Raw genomic sequence first — 16109 nt, forward strand, 5'->3', positions numbered from 1 at the left:
GTGTGTGTGTGTGTGTGTGTGTGTATATATACTGTATTTTTGACTCCATGCATCCGATGAAGTGGGTTTTAGCCCACGAAAGCTTGTGCCCAAATAAATTTGTTAGTCTCTAAGGTGCCACAAGTACTCCTCGTTCTTTTTGCTGATACAGACTAACACGGCTACCATTCTGAAAACTGTCACCATGCAAGGATTAATGTAGATGTAAATGGGCAAAATTTAGGTGAATATAGATTTATATGCAAAAGTAAAATGTTGTGATTGGAATATCTACCCTTATTTTCCCATTTATTTGATCACACACTACAGTCTGCAACTTAAAATGAAAAAAACTTTTAATCATGACTTACGTATTAGTAATATATAGCTCTTGCTGTATTCCCTCATATATGTAATGACAAAAAATATACATGAAGACAGTACTTTAGATACTTTTAGTGCTTTACGAATAAAGGGCCTACAAGAATAATTTGAGAGCATGAAGATGTGCTATGAGGGGGTTACCTTTCTTATCTTTCTTTTCCTCCTCTTCTCCACCAGCCCCTAATAGAGTAAAGATGATGCCTGTCTGAGAATTCACTCCCACAGCAGTTACGAGCATTCGCCCAGAGCCCTCCATGACATGGGTACCTGAAATGACAGGATAAAAGAGAAATTAAAAATTTTGCTAATACTTCCTGAATGTATTTTTAAAGACTACTACCAGGGTAGACAGTGAGCCAGATTCTGACCTCAGTTACACTAGTTTAAATCCAGAGTGACTCCAGTCATGGCACATGCCAGTGAAAGAAGTCCATCCACTGCATAAACAATAAAAGATGCTTTACTACAAATCTCAGGGTGCCTGTGTATCAATTAAATAGATGATGGTAGAAGTCAAGTTTTAAAATAAACTTCAACTTGAAATTGATTCAATTCTTAAAGGTAAAAGTAACTTCAGGTGTTACATTTGCATCCAAGCCAATTATTGTGATTTTAACATACATTTTGCTGTTTTTGCAAATGTTTTTCTCCTGTTTTGTGTGAAACACACACAAAATAAAGGGGAAAATGGAGCACATAGGAAAAGCAGCAAAAGTTATTATACACAAACCATCAAATTCAGAAGCAACATTTAAAAGTAAGGAAAACTTTTCATCTTTCAGTTATGGTTATCTCAGTTGTTACTTGTAATAAAATATTTTCAGATAAGTATGATTCTGAAGTTGATCACACACCTTTAAATATAGTGAAAAAAAGTTGAAGTGTTGCACAGCTAATTGTGTTTAACAAATTATGATTCATGGGAATATAAGAAAATGAACTACTTATTGAGAAATCCCATGTTCCCAACACTAAAGAAGTCAAGACTCAGACATATTTTCATGGGATTACTAACTGAAGGATAATGTTTTTCAGAGGACAAGGAGAAGTCTGCACCCATATGAAGATGATTCAGTTTGAAAAGAATTTTTTTGCTATGGGTAGAACAAATTAAACTGATAACAAGGGAGTTTTTCCTGAAAGGGATAATCTATTTAGTTATCATTTAACTGACAATGCTAACTATGGAATCAAATCCCTTTTGAAAAAAATCTTCTGCATTTTATTGTCTAGAGATGGCCTGTTTGGCCCACGTAGACGTATCAAATGAAGGATCTACATCACACAAATCTATCATGCCTGTCTTCATGGTTCGTTAGTCTGCACCAGCAGGGTGTACATTAAGCTGGCCCACGTGGATGCGCAGGCATGCACTAAAAATTCCCTAGTGTGTAGCATTGTAGTCTCATTTCTAACAGGGCTACTTTAATGCACACTAGGGATTTTTTTAATGCACATCAGCAGGGCCCACAAAGACCAGTTAGCCAAAGCACCATGCTGACAAGCCCTAAATCAACGGTTCTAACTTTTTCACAAGGTAAGCCACATCTTGAGAAGCTGTCTCAGGAACTTCCATCCCTACCTGTGTGCAATTACACAGACCACTTTCCTTTCCATTTTGGATTATGTAATATTCCTATAGTGGCAACTACAAGAATTGCTTACGTGGAAAAGTAACATTGGGAATATATTTAATTCATTTTTTGCTCCATTTTAATTCAATTTACTGGAAATCAAAGAGAGAGCACCCTGCGACAAACCAGAGGACTGGGCACCAGAGACCATAGTCTGAGAATCTTTACTAGAAATTAACTCAGTATTACATGCAACTAAAACTGTACGCTTCTTAGGAACATTTCTAGATATACAGCAGAGGAAGGGGGATGCTAGTCATTTTGAGAAAGAAGAAAATGTATAAATAGGGTAGAACTTTCTGGGAAGAGTTACAAGTAGCCCACTTCCCTAATGGGGGGGGGGAGGGTCAGTATTTTAAAAATAGAGAATTTGAAACAAAGTTTATGCTAGACAGTTTTATATTGAACACTCCATAAAGGTTTTTTAAGAAAAGAACAAGCTTGTGTGATATTGTACTTTTAAGGCAATTTAATAAAAAGAATATGAAAAAATGGTCGGTCAACAAAAGATAAGAGCAAATGTGCAAAGGATAGTGTCAAAACGTTGACAATGCGGTCACTTAATTTAGTGATGAAGCCCTAATCTAAAGTCTTTAATAGTCAGATAATGACTGGATAAAGGGTTTAAAGACCAGACAAAGCGGATACTGATTTACCCACTATCTGTTCATAACCTAAATAGTGAAAGCTAAAGAGTAGGTTGTTGCCTGTACTTTTTTAGCTTTTCCTTTATGAATGCTGAAATATTTAGAAAACAGATGCAAAAAAGGTTGGAGGGTCACTACCCTAAATGTTTTGTATATCATTGTCAGTTTAGTATGTAGTGTTATAGCTGTGTTGGTCCCAGGATATTAGAGAGAAAATGTGGGTGAAGTAATAAGGATATTACCTCATTCACATATGTATTACCTCGCCCACTAAACTACCCTTATAGTTAGAACATCTTGCCTAATATCTAACCTAAATCTCTCGCTTTGTTACATCTTGTCCTACCTTCAATGATCATGGAGAACAATTGATCACTCTTTATAACTTCCCTTAACATACTGTACATTTGTTACCAGGTCCCCCTCCCCTCAGACTTCTTTCTCAGGACTAAATATACCCAGGTTTATTAACTTTCTCTCATAGGTCAGGTTTTCTAAACTTTTTATCATTTTTGTTCTCCTCTGGACACTCACCAATTTGTCCACAGCTTTCCTAAAGTGTAGTGCCAAGAATGGACATAGTACTCCAGTAATGAGTAGAGTGGGACAATTACCTCCTATGTCTTACTCCTCTTAATACACCCCACAATGATATTAGCCTTTTTTGCAACTGAGTCACATTGTTGATTCACATTCAATTTGTGATTCACAGTAACCTCCAGACCCTTTTCAGAAGTAATACCACCCAACCCATTTTCCCCCATTTTGTAGCTCTGATTTGATTTTTCATCCATAAGTGAAGCACTTTGCACTTATCTTTATTGAATTTTATCTTACAGAAATTGGACCAATTATCTAATTTGTCAAGGTTGTTTTGAATTCTAATCCTGACCTCCAAAGTGTTTGCATGTGCTCACCATGGATGTGAAGTTAGCAAACCCAAACCAGGGAGTTGGGGAGGGGGAGGGAGCTGCCACTTTGAGATAACCTCAGAGGAAAGATCTCAAGGATCTGAGGTATTAGACTTGCCAGGAGCTGGGGCACATGTGGGGGAAAACTGCCTAGTAGACATGCATCAGGGCACTGGCACTGTGCCACAGCAGATTAAAGTTTTGGCTGTCCAGCCAGAGGAAGGCTGGGATGCTGCCCAAACTTGTTCAGCAGACGAACCTGAAAGTAATAAATGTCCCCTTTGGTTTCTGGTTGATAGTCCAACCATCTCCTGCTGCAACATTGTCCATTGCGCCTGTGAAGAATTTATCTGAGCTAGTGGTGATGTCATTGTCCTTGTCAACACTGTGCATGCCCTCTTGGTGTTTGCAAACTTGCAAAGTGATATAATCCATTGCAACTCTTGCATCTTTTTCACATGTTGGGCATCCACTTGGCTTGCACGGTTTCATATGCTGTTTTTGCTGAATTCCGACTGAGTTATGCACACCTTTCTGTCTCAAGTCTCTTTTCTGGTAGCATTCTGGATTCTCTATCATGTCTAGAGCATCAAAGAACTGTCCACCCTCTATAAGTTTCATTCTGGACTGGTGATTTCCTTTGCTTGTAAAATTCTAATTGCTTTGTGAAGGGTTAATTCTTGGTCTTACAGTAGTCTCTCTGAGTTTTTTGTTCCAGATCCCAATTGTGATCTGGTCTCTTAACTCAGCCTCACAAAATTGCAAAGATGAGCTCTTCAGATTTAGATCAGTAACAAGCTCTTCTGTGGTTTCACCTTCTTTGTGTATTTTCTCTTTAAAATCATTTCTTAGATGTTTCTTTTTTGCATACAGTGCAGTACACCTCTCATTTCTATAATTCAGTTTCACAGTTAGCCTCCTCTGCCTGAATGAACTGAAAACTGTTAAACACAAGTTCTTCCAAACCAGCTATTGACAGTAACAAGGCTATCTTCTGACTCTGCCTTTCTGCTGGCATCCATTGCTTGTAGATACAGAGTAAAATACTGTTTAAATCTTCTCCAATGTGCCCACTGCAGCTTGATGTTTTGGGTCCTTGTCCAGCTGGCTGGAAGAACAGGCGTATTGCCTCGTTAAGGGGGCTCCCCCCAGTACAGGCGGGTAGATGGGAGGGGGGCAACGTATACAAGGATAGAGCAGGGAAGAGCAGGAAGCAGCTGGGCCAAGTCAGGGGGGGTGAAGGAGAAGGAGGTCACTGCCCTTCCTGCTGATCAGAAGGAGGTAGGTATTTATATTCCGTGCAGTTCTGGAGAAGCCCTTTTTCACCTGGATCACAGTGGCAGCACCCCACCCCCCACACACACACTCATGGATCTGAAAAAGAACTAGGTCCCCTCGCGATCTGCTATGTGCATCCTCTAGTTGCCCTTTTCATTGGAGGCTGAGAAGGAAATTTTCCCTCACCACTAGATTACGGAGGCTGGGTGGAGTTTTTTCATCTTCCCCACAGCCGGTCTGAGACCCAGTGGGGTGGGGTAGTAGGTTAGGTTATGTTGTCACAACAATTAAATTTGAGGGCAGATATCCAATGCGGGTAACAGTTTTGGAAGGGATACACTGATTGGATAAAATGGATTGGGAAAGGATTTGAAAGAAATCATCCCTTAAAGGAGCCCAGGAAGTGGGGTTTGGGGCTCTGAGTCTGATACAGAAGGGAGCCAACTCTTCTCCTTCTATAGCCCCCTTTACCTCACACGAGGGGAAGGTGGTGGGATCCCAGCAACGAGATGGCTGGGATCAGGTTGGGGATATTTTAGAAATGATTAAGAAATGATGATGACCTGCACTATGCAATTGCTAGATAATCCCAGTTATTTAAAGTGAATAAAGTTGAAGCCTAATTACACCACATCCATTGACTCCTGTCTTTCTGCTGGCATGGATGGACAATTATCTTCCACATTTCTAGAGAGTTTCAGCACTAGTGGGGGGCTATTTACTGCTCCATTCTTCCACTCAGGGTATCTGCTTAGTTCCTTTTCACTCTGAATACCATGTGATGCTCAGTGATCGCTCAGTGCTTAAGGAGTTAGCAAGATGTCTCCTTTGTTGTGGTTCTGATTTCAACTGGGTGTGTATAACAAGAGCTTCATTCACAGTGCTCCTTCCAGACTCTGTCTGGGAAGCCCAGTCCTTAAAGGCACAGTCCCCAATGCCACATCATTAACATTGCTTCATTTCTAAAAACAAAAGAACTTCCATTGATGTCTGATCTATAGTTCTGAGAACTCCCCAGTGCAAGATTTTCTATTAAGCAGAGAAGTGCCTACAACCACAGTAGAATACCACTAGGAAAGCTCCTGAGTAGGCTCCATGGAGCCCCCCACAGAGGTGGCTGCTGACCAGTTGCAATATGAACCAATCAAGCTGGGCAGAGTCCCAGATTCCATGCATGAGAGGGGGAATATTTTTCATTTTGCCACAGGGAATCCTGCTTGGTTTTCACAGCTGCCAAGCTCAAACAGCCATGGAAATAGTCTTCCTCTGTTTTTCACCAAATTTTTGAACTGAGCCCTGAGTCACGGTTCATTTTGATTAATTCTTTTGAAAATTGAGAAAGCATCTGATATGTCAACCCAGGTCATTACAAAATAAATATGTTGCAACACATTTTCTTGAGAACATAATTCTGTCCATCAGATAAAATAGTGACAAACAGATTCATCATTTTTCTCTTCATCCAGATTCATGGCCAGGAATAAAGAAGCTACTTTCCTTAGAACACGAAGTAACACTCCTAGATTTGTTCAAAGTAGCAAACCTGCAACTGATAGCAATGCTTTTATAGGTTAAGATAATATTCCCATTTACAACCTGGCACTTCACCCTCCTCCCTTCACTAGTTTTTTTATTATTATTAATTATTATTATTATTAATTATTACAAACAAGCTGCTAAGCATCTTCTTACATAGTCTCTATTTAAATCCCAGTAGGCCCCAAACTTGTTTTCCACTCCTTTGTTTTCTCCCACCAATTTACAATCCTCAAAGACACCCACCACCAGCAGCCACATCTTTCTCTTCCATGTTGCTAAAATGAAAATAGAAACATAAAAGAATGCCAGTGGAGTGACACAGCACATAGATCCTTAGGCACTAAATAATGAAAGTAGAAAAAAACATTGTAGAATGGATATTTGGGACAAAAGTAGGCCGAGATTTTAGAAGTTGATACCAGTGGTGTCACAAGTTATTAGGTGACAGTGCTGTGATAACTAGAGATGCTATATTGTCTACATACCATAATGTGTTGTTTTGCAATCACTACAATTAATTTGTGCCACCAATGTCCCTTTGATTGGTTTGGCAAACACAACATAGTGGGAAGTGCTGTCAACAGCTTGCTGAGGCTGATTTGAGCATAAATATCTCATCAGAGCCCTAAGACTGTTCCAGCAGACACAATACCAATTAAAATGCATTGATAGACAGACATGTTAAAAAAAGAATTTCTTAGTGCACTGAAGATTGTTCATATTTGGAAATGCTGTTTGTCTTCAATACAATTTGATTCCCTCCAGGATATTTTGTTCTCTTTTAGGTTGCTCTCAGCCACATTCTAATTGGTATTCTAGTCTCTGAAATTCATCCTTTGGTATGTTTGGAGCTGGAACAACAAGGCACTCATTGGTACTTGGTCAATAACACCAGTGGTCAAATGTGTTGAATCTTGACTACCTTTAACGAGACCCTGTCTGAACTGGAGAACCAAGCCAAGTTACCCACAAGTATTTTTGAAAATAGTTGTTGAAAGCTGCAGAACAACAGAGCACTCACAGTGAAGTTGGTTCAGAACTATGTTCACTATGAAGGTTAGAAGAGAAAGAGGAAGATAGAAAACTGGATTGAGAGCACATTTTCTGTCATTCATTCTCTTCGTCCCCTGGACTCCCATACAATCCTGATTTCGCCCCCTAAACCTCCAGCATCTCCTTTGGTAGTTGTCTCTCCTCCCATTTTTGTTAGCATCCCTCAGGCTCTGTCTAAGGTCCTCCTGCTCTCTACACAATCTCTCTGTGCAGTATCCCTGAGAAACTTCATCTGCTCTCACAAAGTTACATGTCTCTGCCAACGACTCACAAATCTGTTTCTCTATCATGACCTTCTCTGTGATTGTCCTATCTTGCCTCTCTGATCTTTTGCCTGGTTGTGCCATTGCTATCCCATCTCAACTTCACAAATACAGAGCGCCTCTGCATTTTGCCTCTCAACCTTCTCCACTGCTGTAGACACCATCATCCTGCTTCTTCTCATCCAGTCTTGGAATCTCAGTACAATTTCACTCCTGTCTCCTTCTTCCCAAATAGTCAAGCTGCCTCCAAAACTCAGGGGCTCAGTTTTTCCATATCTCAAATCTGACCTTTCTGCTTTGCCTCTATGGCTAAAGTCTTGTCCCTATCTTGATTATTTGCCAATATCCTCTAAACAAATATTGCTTCCCTCAGCCCACTCAAAGCTTCCCTCTTCCTAGCCCACCACTGGGACTGTGGCACTTCCCTATTTCAGATCTCTCCACTGGATTCCTCTCAACTTCCACATCAAATTCAGACTTCTGATCCTCCCCTTTAAGGAAACTAGTGAGCTCTCCTCCCTCCTCCACCTGAGGCAACAGGAGAGGGTGCAAAGTTCAGTGGCCTTTTCCCTCTTGGAAAACGTGCTCTCAGTCCAGTTTTCCATTTTCTCTTTTTCCCTTCTCACTTCTACAACGAACACAATTCTGAACCCAGTTCTTTCCCAGAAGAATATAATACTGTATTTATTTGTATCCCAGTGGTGCTTGCAGTGTGCTAGGTACTGTTCATGGAGTGATCTGGGTCATGAGTAGAATACCAGGTGAGACAGGAAGAGAGCCTAGGCCTCTGCTGGAGAGAAGATCTTGTGGATCTCTCTCTGCTTCTGAAACCCAGGTGCCGGGAGGCAGAGGGGTCTCCCTTCTGCTTTTGCACAGGAATGTGGTCCCTGTCATGTAGTCTTCCTCCTGTCCCCTTTCCCCAGAGAATTATCCCCTTCCAGTGGATGAGGTTTCCAGGCAACACTGTATATTCTTCCCTATGACTCTGGGGATGGGGCTCCCACAGAATGGAACCCCTAGTGATGAGGTTATTTTCTTTCCAATCCCACTACAAGCCTGGGGTCCTATAGTTACAGTATTATGTTCACAACAGAGGAGTTGTGGGGAGGGGGCTGCCCTCTCTCCCAGCTCAAGGGGTAAAGTTTAACAAGATAAGCAGACTTCCTCTCATTCAGTGTCTCTGTGCACTGGTTTAGCTTCACCCCATGAAAAGGATAGGGTCCCAGCTAAGGTGATCTCTTCTCTCCCACTCAGTTAGGGGGAAAGGAGGAATCTAGCTCCAATTTTCTCCAGTGAAAATGGGTAGTTGCACAAAATTAGCTGAATGTTTAAAATGAGGGTGAACTAATGACACTGAAGCCGACAGAATTTGGGAGGGAAAATCATCAATCTAGAGATGTGTCAGAGGGATAGAGCGAGAAATATCAAATCACTGACAACTGAGCTGTTGAGCCTCATCCTTTGAGATGATGGGTGAAAATGAAATGGAAATAAAAATATGAACAGATGGATAACCTCTGACTCAACCCAGATTAACATTTCTTACAAGTGAAGCATTCAAAATTGGCTTCAGTAAGCGGTGTCTTTATCACTGCTGGGCTCAGAATTTAACTGACTGCTAAATGAGCCAAGAAAAAAATTGCTGTTTTTGCCAGCATTGTCCTTAGCTTACTTTGCAGATCCCAGTGCATAGTTTTTTCCTTATACCTGTAAAAGTTGCACCAAGAAAACACTCTTGTACAGGTATAAAGGAAAAGTGAGATTACCTGGGCAGACCTGACCCACTTTGGTGTGATGAAGAAAGGCTCAATCTATCTACAAGCTATGCAGGAGTAGCTCAGAAATAAAGCAGGATCACTATGCCCTTTCCTAGATATCATGTTGGTATATATGGTAGACTGAATGTGCTATTTTCCACCAGCCTTTTTAGACACACTTATACATCCTGTTTTGTCATATGGCATGCAAAGAAGGGCATCCAAGCAAAGTTAACTGTACCTCTGTTCCCTCCCTCATCTTCTCCAAGGGTGTCCTTTTAAGTCTCAATCCTCTAATTGTCCATGGGCTGGAACCCACCTTCCTCTCCCTCTGGACCAGAATTTTAGGGTTACAGTCTTATGCTTATCCCAGTAGGTCTGACTTTAGTCCAGCACCTACAGGTCTGTTCTCTCAGGGGCCTCTGACAGCATTTGCCAGTGATCATCCAGCTTTCACAAAGCACAGTACATTTATTTAGGACAAAAGCACTATAGAGAAAATATATTATAAAACAATAAACAGTCTATATGCATGCTAAGCTTGCTAGGTGTCACCCATCTTCCACATGGAGCCTGTGGTAGGTTTTCAAAGTCCTTCCAACCTTTCCAGCAGAGATTTTCCCTCTTGGTTAAACACTCATTCATTTGGGGGATCATGTGAGGGACCCTGACTTGGTTCAAGCTGACCCTTTTTTGCCCAGTTCTGAAACAAATAATACTAAGCAATGCCCCTTTCCTTAGGGGAAAGCTTCAAAAGTTGGGTATCTGCACCGCCGGTACTGGGACTTTGCATTACTCACTCCTGAGTCATTCCAGATTTCACACAAAACCCACCCAGCAAGCCAGGAACACAAAGATGCATATTACACTATTGATGCAAAAGTCCATGAATATTCTATGTGCTTATAGCATCTTGTATATTTTGATGCAATTGTCTGACATTTTCCATGCTTCCAAGGTCACACATCTGTCATATCTCCCCACTGGAAGACAAAGAGATTAATCCCCTTCACCCAGGTAGGAAACAATAGAATGCAAGGGGGAAACTGAGTCACACATTGTTCATAATAAATCAAAAATTTCCCAGTTCTCCACACTAGTATTTCAAAAGAAATTGCTTCTAAAGGTGGGCATGGGTTCCTCCGTGAGGTGAACTGCCTCAGGAACTGGGATCTGTCAGCAGACAAATGTTGTGTGGTCAAAAAATACAGCAAATAAGAAGGCATTGTACTGTACTAAAAGTATGAAAGTTCTTAAAAAACATTCCAACTACCACATCTATCAATACTATTGCATTTAACCTAACCTACCAGTTAGCACAGGTATTACCCTCACAGTGGAAGTTTTCTGCACAAATTTATATTGGTTCCTCCCCCTGCCGCCAATTACACACAGTGTATCGTAATATATAATGTGCAGACACTATTTTTCAATGTCATTCTGATGCAAAGTTCAAGAGAGTAGCTTCAAAAATGGGCACTGGCTATCAACAGCTAAGTGAAGCAGAAAAATACAGCAGCAGTACAGCTTTCTTCCATTTTCCATATACACCTCTACCCCGATATAACACGACCTGATATAACACTAATTCGGTTATAACGCGGTAAAGCAGCGCTCCGGGAGGTGGATCAAAGCAAGTTCAATATAATGTGGTTTCACCTATAATGCGGTAAGATTTTTTGGCTCCTGAGGACAGCGTTATAGCAGGGTAGAGGTGTACATCCATCTCATGTATGGATTTGAAAACAAGAGTTTTCAGAGGGATCAGAATTCTGAAAACCAGTAAAAAGAAAGTAAATTTACATATGGTATAGAAGATGCTTGACAGTATATAGGAACCAAAATGTTCATCAAATAGATGAGCAAACCAATGCAATGAAGCTATATTTCCAGGAAATGCTGTATATGGTCATTAAACAGCTGGACGGCGTCACAAAGTAAATATAGTTAAAATAATTAGAAGCTAAAATTATCTCTTGAAATGAGGTAAACAGAAGACAGACAAAAGGTGAGACTACATCTGACCAAAAAAGCTCACAAGAACAAACACAATAAAGAATATTCAAGTTGATAACAAAAAAAAAAAAAAAAAAACTACTGATCAAAGCCCAGTCCCTTCAACTAAAATAGAATCACTGCTTGAATGTTCTTAATCACACTGTCAAAGGAGATTGACTTTCAGACAGTGTGTGAACAAAAGCCGTTCATTTCATGTCAGTCACCGAAATGCTCTTAACTGATTAGTGTTACCCCTTCACCAGCCTCTGGTGGCTCCCCCCTCTCTCCCATCCCATTCTTGATTACAATTGCTCTTCTCTTTCCCTGCTGGCTAGTGATGCCTTTCCCTAATGGGGTCACTGTAACAGGGTTGCACTCACCTCTTGCGAGCGCCTCCTAGCCAAGTGTATGTGCCTGCACTCTTTCTCTCTAGCTGTTTTTGTGGTGGGTCTTTGCTGACTTAGCCCTCCGGCCAAGTGATACATAGTCTATCTGTGAGATAAAAGCAAAGCAAACCCCTTTTGGGGTACAAGTCCAACAGGGGCCTCTTTCAGTGCCCTCTGTAATATCTCTCTCAGTTTGTCCCTGCTCCAGAACAGAGTGGTGCCCCAGGGCTCCTTCCTTGGAGGCAATGTCTTTGCCCTTTCAGGGCCTTTCTGGCCCCAGCTCTTCAGCTGGGCCACTAAAAGAGATTAGTTCCCCCTTTTGGAGTGCCTCAATGTCCAGGCCACTTCCTCCAGTGACTAATGGGAGATTGGGGGGTGGCTCCAGCACATTCTTCACCTTACCTCAGGGCCTTATCCTGTTGAAGTCCCAGCAGCCAGCCCAGAGCACCATCCACTCTCCTCCAGCTCTAGCAAGGAACTGCTCTGTCTGGGCAGCTCTTCTTATACTAGCTTACTAGGCCCTGATTGGCTGCTTCCCACTCAGCCTCTCTAGGCAGCTTGGACGATCGCTGCCTTTTTCTGGGGCGGGGTTTGGCAGGGCCAAAAAGCTGCCATCAAGGTACTCAGGGCCTAGTCCACCCCATCACAGTCACTTAAAAGTCCTGGGGTAGACCTAGAACTAACATCATGACATCAAGAAAAGAAACTCTGAGTTTAGATCTAAAGAGTGTGTTTAGATTAATAGATAATCTATTGTATGAATCCATGAGGTCCTTTTAGAAGTTTACTGGAGCAACTTGAATAAACCAGGCACACACATACTATTTATTAAAGCCTTTACTGAGCTAACCTTTTTGTCAGAGAATTATTGGCAGACATCAAAGTGATTCAGTGTGTAGTTTCCCCACTGTAACACAGTAAATTAGTCTTGGTTTTACCCAAGACTGAAGCATTAGTCTTTGTAAGAGGCAGTTTTTGGAAGAGGGCTATTAGAAATAGAAAGGAATACTTCCAATTCATCAGGACTGAATTAGTGCTGATAATTAGAGCTGGTTGGAACATTTTTGGCGAAACATTAAAACTGAAATTTTGTCTGGAAACATATTGATTTTAATGAAGTTATTGCTGAGAAGGTTTCTGAAATCCAGGGTGTACCCTCAAGTCACTTCCACAGATAGATTTTTGATTTAGGACTCTCTAACAATTTTGATCTGAAAAGAGAAGTTCTGACACAATTCGGTTTTGCTAAAGGTTTTGTTTTCATTTCAATGTAGAACAAAAACAAATGCTGAAATCTCAAGAGAGGCCACAAAACAGAACTGTTGTTCTCCAGCCAACTGTACCAACAATCTCATTACCCCTCAGTATGTAAACGATAGTGATGAATGCATGGAATGTCATTGCGCTACTGTGCTTCTGCATTACCTTTAATGTCAATCTACTAAAGCTCAATTCAATAACCTCATATGTCATTTCTAGACACACCTGCACTAAGCTTGCAGAATCAGAACTGAAGAAATGTGAAGTGCAAGTCAGAAGGAATAGAAAATACTTAGAGAATTCATTACAAGGGTTCAGTTAAACTACAGGTTTCATTAAACAAGAAACGACCTAAAACTTCATGCAAAACAGAAACTTTTCTGAAGCTCAAAAATGTTTAAACTTTTAATCTGTGTTTTAAATTCATGTATTTGTTCTGTATTGGAACATAAATATATCCGTTAAAATATCAAAAGAAAGGTTATTCTTTATGGATCACTGTCTCAGTCAGAAAAAAAGCCACACACACAAGATTTCAAGCTCAGTCCCACAGACTTCAGAAGGTCATAAAACATATCCAGACTTCTAGTTACCAATCTGAACTGAGCCCCACCAAAGCTTTTAGACTCACCCTTCATGTAATTCTAGTAAGTCTGGAGACTATATTTAAAAGTGAATTTAAAACTTAAAGGAATATTTCTGCGTGGGCAATGGGTACCAGTAGTTCAGTAAGCTGGATCTAACTAGAAACTTTTGAAGAGCTCTTAAATATCTACAGACAGACAAAAGAACTAATTCTTTCACTATACACTAGTAACTCCACTGGCATCAGTTAAGTTATGACTAATATAAACCAGTTTGAGTGAAGGATCAGACTCTAAATCTTTATTAGCTATAATTATGTACTTGGAACTATGGAAAGAATTCATGTTTCCTCCTAATCTGTGCACTGAATATTAAATCTTAAATCTTGTATGTCAGGTTCATGTGAAATGAATGTGTTTATTTCTTTCATTCATAAGACTTCTTTCCAATGTGAATAAAATTCATTTTTTCCTACTGTGGGCACTAGAACTTTCATGATACTTACATAGTTCAGAAAAACTGAGATTTTTGAAGCCGCTAATAGTTAGTTTTTCAGCACGGAAAAGAAAATATTTTAGTGAGGGGAAAATTAATGAAACATATATGGACTAGGAAGTTAGGCAGAGACTACTATGCTACCACAGACATTTTCTGGACAATCATGTACCTAAAAGTTAGTGGACCAAAGAGTGTCCAGAAATCCAAATATCAGAGAATGAAACTAGTTAAATATGGGAAAATGAGCATGAAGAAGCAAGTGAAAAGTAACACCTCACTTTCAGGGCTCAAAGTAACTAATACCCAAACTGTGGTGGATACATATTCTCTATTTGCAAATCCAGGCAACTATTTTAGCCCCTTTCCTGCAATTGCTGAGATAGAGTTGATGTTATCAATAAACTGAAACATCTATCAAAAATCCCTCTAGAAAAGAAAGAGAACTTTCCATCAAAGTCATTATAATTGCAGAATAACCAAAATCATTTGGAGCTTTTAAGGTTGGATGCTTTGCTCTGAAGGTTTCTGCTTTGCAAGAAGCCCAGACTGGAATATTTACTGGCAGGGAATCGAGACAAAATCTGAGCTGTTTTTCTCCAGGCAGTTAGTGACCTGATTCCTTAATCCAGCTTCATTTTTTATTTTCAGAAACTAACAAAGTACCATGGCCACAAAATTTGTTTTATTTGCTCTTCAATAAACTGACTTCTCTTTGGTTTTGGATCCTTGCTTTGTCTTGATACAAATGTACAGGGAGACACTAAATTAAGTTCAGATACAATAACATTGTGTCGTTTCCAATTCAATCATTATTTATATAAAATTAGAATGAGGTGAATTCTGCTCTTCTATGCAACTGTCCCATATTTGTAACTAAATTCACAAACACTGGGACAAAATCAGTAACACACAGTCTTAGGAGATATATAGAAAATTAACAATTACCTATCACACAATACCCCAGAACATTGATGAGTATAACAGTGAGGTTAGTCTCATGTTCAAAAGTTCTGTATTTATGAATGTATTCAAACAAACAGCTTTCTTGACTAAGACAAGAATTAAACAATTCAATCCATGGATTTCTCTGTGAATAGTGGACAGTTTGGTTCAACTAAACTGTCTTCATCTGTTAGCTGATGCAAGTTTATCCCCCAGTACAAAGAAATTTCATGTCACTTTGCAGATTAAATGAGCAGATGCAAGCTGAAGCATCTGATTTTATATATGCAGACCACTTTTCCTTGAGTTTAGGCCAGATTTGCTCACTTGGGTTCCAAAGATACTTTGCACCACAACCTGCCCTTTGAATCCATGTTCCCCTGACTGGTTAAGGCAAGTGGGGAAGCACTGGATCCATTTCTGATTGACTCTGTCAAGGTTTCCCTTCGGAAGTACGTTGCTCACTTCTGTTAAGGGAACTATGGTATGGTCACTGCTAAAAGAAAACCAAACCAAACAAAAAACAAACAAAAAAGCCCCACCCCAACCCAGTTATCATCCAGTTTCTAACCTTCCATTTAAGATTATGAAAGTTGTGGTGAGACAACTTCCCAAGCTGTCTGGTTTCTTCAGCTCTCTGGTAACATGCTGATACTGTTTATCAGGTGTTTTTGATACCACTGAGTTGCATATGAACCCTTGTAGCAACAAAACAAAGGACTGCCCTTCAGTGGCTTTGTTTTCATCTCCTGGAGAGCTCAAAGAGGACAGTTTGGGGCAATTATACCTTATACCTCTAGGGCTCTCAGAATAGCCATGCCTTAAAGTTATAGACTAAAAATGAGGTCACTAAAAAAGGCACTGCAAATCAGAGCTCCCCCAGGACCAATTACCATTTCTAATTACCTTAGATGGGGCACATACAAATAGTTTGCACAACATTCATAAGTGTTACATAATTTAACAGGTTTTTATTAACTTGAAGTACTACAATT

The 16109-nt window shown here is 40.1% G+C and overlaps 1 protein-coding gene across 8 annotated transcripts in view; it reads right to left on the reverse strand.

Annotated features, from left to right (window-relative positions):
• The window catches only part of ATP2B2 (ATPase plasma membrane Ca2+ transporting 2), a 541726-nt gene that overhangs the window by 160941 nt on the left and 364676 nt on the right, over positions 1 to 16109 (reverse strand). For all 8 annotated transcript variants that reach the window (XM_034775811.1, XM_034775816.1, XM_034775812.1 and 5 more), the window contains one exon: positions 505 to 630. In XM_034775811.1, coding sequence (XP_034631702.1) covers positions 505 to 630 — 126 coding nt within the window. The remainder of the gene's footprint in view (positions 1 to 504; positions 631 to 16109) is intronic.

The sequence above is a fragment of the Trachemys scripta genome, chromosome 7 (assembly GCF_013100865.1).
Source record: "Trachemys scripta elegans isolate TJP31775 chromosome 7, CAS_Tse_1.0, whole genome shotgun sequence".
NCBI lineage: Eukaryota > Metazoa > Chordata > Testudines > Emydidae > Trachemys > Trachemys scripta.